The 7,846-nt window shown below is 40.7% G+C and overlaps 1 protein-coding gene across 1 annotated transcript; it reads right to left on the bottom strand.

The window, feature by feature from the left end:
• Positions 1 to 3,644: 3,644 nt before the first annotated feature.
• Positions 3,645 to 7,483, bottom strand: LOC120574436. The gene is made up of 3 exons (XM_039824695.1): positions 7,158 to 7,483; positions 5,508 to 5,576; positions 3,645 to 5,399 (listed from the first exon to the last, which is right to left on the bottom strand). Exon 3 carries the CDS (start codon positions 5,397 to 5,399, stop codon positions 3,645 to 3,647), a length of 1,755 nt encoding a protein of 584 aa, XP_039680629.1. The 5' UTR covers positions 5,508 to 5,576; positions 7,158 to 7,483.
• Positions 7,484 to 7,846: the final 363 nt, after the last annotated feature.

Raw genomic sequence — 7,846 nt, 5'->3', positions numbered from 1 at the left:
TTCTCATTTGTGGAAAGAAAATTCCAACCCTGACCTTTTATTTAACATAATCCTGAGAAACTGCTTTACTTTTGTATTAACAATAAAGTTTAAAGACCAAACTGCTGACAGTATCAACCTGCTGACTATTACAAGTGACATCCAGTTATTGTACAATAATGACTATGGCAACCGATCTCATACACGTATGAATGACCATACACCTGCAGCCTCTAAATGTAACTTGCTGATGAACCCAGTGGATATAAAACAATATGAAAGGAGTGCCTTAATTTAGCTAACAATAAAAAGCAACTGGACCCACTTTTATAAACAAGATTGTATGCCAAGTGTCACTCTTGATTTTTACCATTCTAACTCAACAGGAGATTTTTAAGAGTTTGAAGTTTGGGGGGGAGTTTGTTCTCTCCCAGGCCAAGCATCACTCGTTGAATGAAGCTGAATGTGTTTTTCATGGCTTTAGGGTAGTCCAAGTGTAGTGCGCAGGACAACCCAAACAAGAGGCAAAGTGCTTGAGGTAGGTTCTGGAGATTGTTCATTACAATACCTCCTTCAAGAATGATGGCAGTAGACACTGGGTCAAGATGGAGATGATTTGCGCGAGAGGGCACATCTTCACTGATGACAGTCAGCAACCCAACAGATACCTGGTCCCAGGCCTCATCACTGTCAGAATCCTGTATACAACCAAACACAAACATTACAACAGGTAAATGTTGATTGGCATTATCAATTGTCATCAAGTCATCTTTCCCGCCAACACTTCCCTCCAGCCTATTTTTTTTTTTTTTTAATTAAGCTCTCATGTCTGTCCTAATATAAAAATTATTCAGATGTTAATGCTGTTACAGCTAGTGCATGTGAGGGAGAGAAATGTTCTACCTCTTGTGCAGAACCCACAATTGCGCACGGCAAGTGGGCTTAGCATTGTGGCACTCAGCAGTGCAACCATGTGACATGGACTACAAATGGAGTTAGTTGAATGGCTGCTTCATCATTTGTTTAGGTTTTTGTTGTTTTATCTTTTTTTTATCACCCTGCTGGCATACACTGAACTGTCACAGTTAGCATGCAGCCCATCTTTGTTCTGAACTCACAGTAATATACAGTATGTGCTCTTTTAAGATATGAGAACTTACAAAGGAGGTGTTGTAGAAGTTACTGGGGTCATCACCAAGCAGAACAGGGATGCCTTGGAGAACAAGGGTACGCACTGCTGTCACATCTGGTTTCTAGAAGTGGATAGAACAAATAAAGTTCAAGATTAAGCAACATTCAGAAGTTACACTACAAACCCATTTTTAAAAGCGCATATGAAAAAGGTGTCACCATGTATGCTTAACAGTGCAGAGAACAGTTGCCGATTGCAGTAGTTATCTAATCCACAGCAAAAACTTAACAAGTCTGTAGTGGACTGACCCTTGAATCAATTTGCTGCACAATCTCAGCCAGTTTCTCTCCAACACTTCCTTTCTTGGACTTGAAGATTGTGACAAAGCGTGGTGTAGCGGTCAACAGCACCAAAAAGTCATTCTCCAGGTTTGTCGTGGCTATCCTGTTGAACTCAGCAAACACCTACAAGACAGAAAAAAATGTGAGTGAGTAGACTGGCTTGAGCCAGTGTGGAAATTTTGGAAAACCTTTGGTTACCAGTCCTAAAACCTAAATGCACACTAGGAGAATAAAAAAAACATATAAATATCTGTACGTACTTGTCTCTCTGTAAAAAGAGCTGGCCAGCTCCTTCAGGGTTTTCACTGGAGGTTCAGCCTCCACAATCTCCCGTCTCGGGGGTGGGAATGTCTGGTCCATCTTAGATGCAATGACTGTTCCACTGGGGTTCCGTTTTTCATTTCTTCAACCAGGAGCTTTCTTTCAACTTCTAGTCTATCTTCATTCTGCCCCTCAGGGAGGTCTGGTAAGTAATTGACCTCAAACCTTTTTGGTCTTTTGAGGCCTTTTGATGCCATTCCTGGGGCGCCTTTTTTACCCTGATTTATAGCAACTTCTGCACATCCAGCTTTTCTCAGTTTAGTGCGATAGTTCCCCATTTTGTATGTCAAGCTATTCTTCCAGCCAGAACACCCATCTGGCGAGCCTGGTTCCCTCAGGCAGGGATGTTTGCTTATGAGCGCCAATGCCACAGAATGGCATCGTTCTTCATTTGGATAGGCATCAAATTTGTAGATTGCTTCAGCAAGCTTCTCCAAAATACCATGCTTCATGTCTCTTGGTACATTCAGGTAAGTTTGGTCTCGTAAAACTGAAGATTAGCCTGTCTCAGTCTGAATTCTACATCAACCGAGAAGTTTGGAATCTCAAAAAACTCTGGCCATTGCTCTTGTCTTGTTGATGATGATGAGCTGTATGTCGACAGAATCTCTGTATCATCTGAGACATTTGAGGCATCAGAAATGCTGGTGGTGGAAGCAGGCACCAGTGTCAGTGTCACCAATGAAATGACCTTCACAGTTGCTTTTGTAGCTGGCAAGTCTCCTATGTCATCTAGGTTGCAGAGGGAATAACCAAAGTCAGGGTCTTCATACATAAGATTGAAGTCATCCTGCAGGTTGCATTTTTCTTTGACTTTTATCTTCAGCTCTTCAACCGTTTCCTGGTTTTCTGTCCAGTGACACTTTCTCGTATGTCCCCTTCATTTATGATGATTCTTAGTTTATAGCTTCCCATGGTCCTAGACAGAGTGGAGATCACTTTAGTACCCAGTCCACATGTCATTCAGCATAATATGTAACGCTTTAGTGTGACGTACACATTGCCTTTCACTCTATAGGAAGATAAGGGGAAAACATCATTCAGTTCGGACAGATGGGTGACATTGAGAGACCCTCCCCCACTGAAGCACAACTCATAAGCACGTAAATGTTCAACATACCATGAGGTCAAAAGCCTGCAGACTAGCAGGATTTCTGTGTTGATAACAACAATATGTGTTATTTGCTGGAACTCTGGGAGACCAGAGCAACAGCCAACTGAAATGATCATATCTGCAGTGTACTTTACACCATGAACACAAGCAGAAGCTGCAACCAGCACTGTACTTTCTGCTTGGCGTTTGCCATGTAGTGAGCGCTGAACATTTTCAGGGGAAAGATGTGATCATAACTGACCTGACTTTATCAATTTCCACAGAAGGCTTAAAGAAGGATGCAGAATCCAAATGGAAGGCCATCATCTTCTGGTGTCTTACAGCCAAGGTTTGTGCTACATTCTTGAAATTATGAGTGTCATGCACAACCTTTTTGAAAAATTTGTGCTTCCCTTCAAAACGCATCGTCCACACATCGACTAGTGGGCCAAAAGTTTTAATCAGTTGAGGGTAATGTTCAATAAAATGATGTTTTGGACGGAGTTTGTAGGTCGGAAAAGTTTGCTGCAGTAACTCTCTATGTTCTGAGATTTTGCAAACCAGAAAGTGGATTAACTCTTCAGTAAAGTGCGATGACATTACTATTTCCAGTATATCTTTTAGAAGCATCAGTATCTCCCATGCTTTGTCTCCTTCTGGGATATTATGGCCTACCATCAATGGAAGCAGCCTCAGGAGAGCCCAGTTTTCGTGTCCGTTGCCCACAATGGTTCCCTTAGCGATGAAGGTCTTTGGAATGATCTGTGGTTGGTCAGCTTTATCTGAGAACGTAAGGAAACTGCTTAATAGCCTTATTCAAACAGTCCAAAGAAACATACTTCTTGGTCATAAAATCCTGAAGACAGAGTGACATTTCTGCTGGTACTATACCCTCTAAAAAGTCATGCAGAATGTCAGGTGGAAAACCATCCACCACATGAAAGTGTTTCAAGTTTTCATTCAGTGGACACCCTCTTTTTACACCAAGATGTCTGGCCATAGTATGGTCATGTATAACCTCTTGCACATGTCTGTCGTGGTCCGCTCTTGTCCTTGGCTGGTGTAGACCTGACCTGACCTCCTTATCCTGTATGTCATCTTTCTTACACATACAAAACCGACAAAAGAGATGTGCTGCAAAACTCTCCTGGAATCCTGCCAAAGCGTGAGCCCCCAAGTTGTCTGCTGCTACATACAATACAGTTCCTTTAACACTTTCTGCTAGCTGTTCAACATACACACCGTGTTCCTCAAGAGTAACAAGATCCTGAATGAGAGGACGAAGAACTTCTGCATAGCCATGTTCCTTCACAGTCTTGACCTTACATAAAAGTGCAAGTTGTATAGAGTGGAGAGCTGACCGATATTTGGAGTCAAGATTAGCAAGTACCCAATATACTGCACATAGTTTGTGTTTTTTCTTGGATGTTCCCAGTGGATTAGCAACCTCAAAATCATCTATATATAGCCCAAGAGCAATCCTAAATTCTTCCACATTCAAAAGAACATTTTCTTTAAAATGAGAGCCATCTCTGAATGAGTGGTATCCTTCTGGTGAAGCACCACATTCTACATGCAGCGCCTTATCCAGAATATCCTTATTTCTTAACAAAGCCTGCAACATTTTCAGTGTGGGGACATATACAACAGAACTATCTCTGTCAAGACGAAACTCAACTGGCATAACAAGAGGAAATTCTTGCTGTATATAAGATGCTCTCCTGCTAGCTGTTGATAAGGATCCTCCTGTAGAGGTGAATTTCAGCAGGACATTAGTTTGTGAAACTGCATTTACAACGTCACTCACAATGGAATTATCCACGTCACCACAATGCTGACTGATAATCTCCTGGACTTTACTGTGAAGTAATGGCTGTGAAAGTAAGTGGATCTGATTGATCTGCTGAATAACTTCTTGTGTAGCACTTTCTGATATATGCAGGATTGTTTGCATTTTCAAAAACAAAGCGGCAAGGTTACGTTCCAGCTGACTTTCCAAGTCCTGTATGTCACCTACAGATTCTTCAAATTCACACTCAGTGTCATCCTGTGAGGAAATATCATTCTCCACTTCAGTCAATTGATCTTGATGTTTAATGTTTGATACAATTCCGGTTTTAAAATGTGTTGTAGCACTCCCTTTGTGTACCCTACTTTTGTGTGCATTAAATGTTGAGTACACATTGCTGTGAAAATCACAGCCGTCGTATGGACACAGAACTTTTTGCTTAAGTTTTAAATGTCTGCGCAAGTGTGTGAAAAACTCTTCTTCAGTGCAGGGCTCTGTGTATTCACATAATTGGCAGTGAAATACAACTGTGGGTTTACTTGCTTGTCCAATGTTTGATTGACAGTGCCAAACCGATAAATGCACTTTGAGTGCATTAAAAGATTTGAAAGTGCACAAGCAATCGTTATGAAGACATGGTATTGGCTGTTGCCGAGTAAAGCCTCCATGTTTTAGGCGATAGTGTTTTAACAACTGTCCTCTTTTTTCTGTAGAAAAATTACACTGCTTACAGGTCCACTGCATCTGCAAGAAATTATTTTAAATAATTTAAAATTTAGGTGTAAGTTGTAAGTGTGTGTGTTTGTATATCTACATATAATATCATCCAAAATATTGTATACTTTATCTCACCTCCAGTGTACTGAGGCCCACTGACAAAGCAGCTGTGAAGAGCCCTCAAGGCAGTTGCCACAAGCACTTCTGTAAAGGACAAATAATGTCTTAGTTAAAAGAAAGTTCCACTTAAAGTGATGTGATTTGTAGATTAAAGACACATAGTGCATACTTTACAAGCATTACAGGAGAATGATAGTTTTCCAATATAAATCCTTATAGATGTATCCTCTTACATGAATATTTGAAGATTCAGATTGAGTCATAAAAACAATTCTAAAAATTAAGAGTATAAACAATCCTGACTTAAGTATAAGTACAGCAATATTAGCAACTGCATTTACTTAAAGAAATAACAGGGGAAAGTCAGACGTTGAAACACTTTTTCCGATATACCTCATTTTAAAAGAAAACGTTACAGACAAAAAATAATTTGTTGTAATCAACAACTTACGTGTGTGTTCTATCAATACCAGGTGCTATCTTATAAAAATATGGAACAACTTCGGTTAACTTGACTTTGAATGAAAGGTGCTTGCTCATAGGGCGGGATGGAAGAAACACATCGATATACATTTTAATTTTTAATGTTTTTCTTGTTTTTATTTAACATGCTTGACAGGGTCCTTAATATGTAGCGAATTGCAAAAATAAATAAAAAATAACTTTTGCCAACAGTCATCATGTATTCTCCTTGTTTTTGGCTTTGCAAAGCGATTAAAACAGAAACTAGCAGTAGCTAAAGTAACTTATGTTCTCCTAATTGTCTGACCAATGTGGCTGCAAAATGTGTGTTGCTTACAAATTGTCTTGTTTAGTGTTTCCTCTACACACTTAATGCAGCAAATTTCATTTGTAACTCCGAAAGTCTGTGTTGTTACAGCCAGGTCTCATGGCAGTTCGTGTAAATGTGACGTTATTTGAATCTATTGATACGTGTTCACGGAGACGTTTTTGTCGGTTTTTACGTGGCGGACTACACGAAAATGTTAAGTAATTTATTTCAATGGGAAGCATATTTTGTGGCCACAGCACGAAAATGGTAGGGAGTAATATAAAAAGCCGAAAATCCGTGTAGGCAGGTTGGTCGGGGTGGTGGATGGGTCAAACAACACAGGACTTTCACCCGGGCGAGCGGTTTTGGCGTTTTGTTACTGTGGTGCGTCCCCAGCGGGCCGCATCGCGGGCCGCCTCCCGGCTTATGGAGCGACCTTTTCGGCCGCCTCATCCAGGGGGTCCCCAGCGGGCCGACTCGCGGGTACCTCCCGGCTTATGGAGCGACCTTTTCGCCCGGCGTCCTTTCGTCTCCGTGAGCACGTATCAATAGATTAAGAATAACGTGGACATTTACACGAACTGCCGTGAGACCGGGTTAATACCCTACATTCGACCAAAATACAGTACAGCCACTCTGTCAACTCGGGGAAAACTAAAAGTTCCTCTAGCAACATTTAAAATGTGAGCGTTTTCACTTTAAGTTAAAATGGATTTACAGGTGAATCACGGGATGGTGGTGGAAAGCCGCCCAAAACATGCCCGAACATGTGCTCTGCCTGTTAGCTTGTTAATGTTTAGCTAGCTAGTTAACATATGATAGATTATGTTGAGGCAGCAGACAGAAACACAAATTCACACACAAATATTAACCTAACTTGCTTGAAGACTTACCTTATTGTTCCACAAGCGATGAAATCTCTAGCAAATTTGTCGGCAAATTCCAGAAAATGTGTTGGCTCAGTCCGATTGGCACCGCTAACAATCCTGAGCAGGAGACTGAACGGTGGTGGCTTCTACTGCGCATGCTCACTCACAGCCCTGCTTGCTGATTGGATGAGTTCCAAATAGTCTCTCTAAGCAAGTTAAGATAACTTCAAACAAAGTTATATTCACCCAAAACAATAAATAAATAGCTTTTTTCACCATGCAATTAACCGTTACTTTGTAAAGCCAATTAAGAAGCACATATTATTGATACCCGACTACAGCTAACTCATTAATGCAAGTTATGACAGCTATTGGAATTTACAGTGCAGCAGCTTTTAGTGAAGGCAGGCGTAACCTCTTAGGATTCCTTGGAGGGCATTTACAGTGAGAGCAGAATCCCACTAGATAATGTCTACTTTTAATTAAGTGAAAGATTTGTACTTCCTCCGTCAGCGCTACAGCCTTAATGTCACCAGTAGTTCCACTTCACTGCAAATTGAGGCAAACACTTTTCATCTCATTTCGACTAATTCAAAAGAAAGAAAAACATTATATTCTGTTGATTCCAAACATCAGTGAGCTCCTGAGGATTAGAAAACAGCTAAGCCATAAATAGCCATAAAGATTTTTCAGCATCATATTCAACTTTGAAA

The sequence above is a fragment of the Perca fluviatilis genome, chromosome 15 (assembly GCF_010015445.1).
Source record: "Perca fluviatilis chromosome 15, GENO_Pfluv_1.0, whole genome shotgun sequence".
Lineage (NCBI taxonomy): Eukaryota > Metazoa > Chordata > Actinopteri > Perciformes > Percidae > Perca > Perca fluviatilis.
The sequence above is the reverse complement of the archived record's forward strand: the minus strand, read 5'-3'. Positions and strand labels throughout refer to the sequence as shown.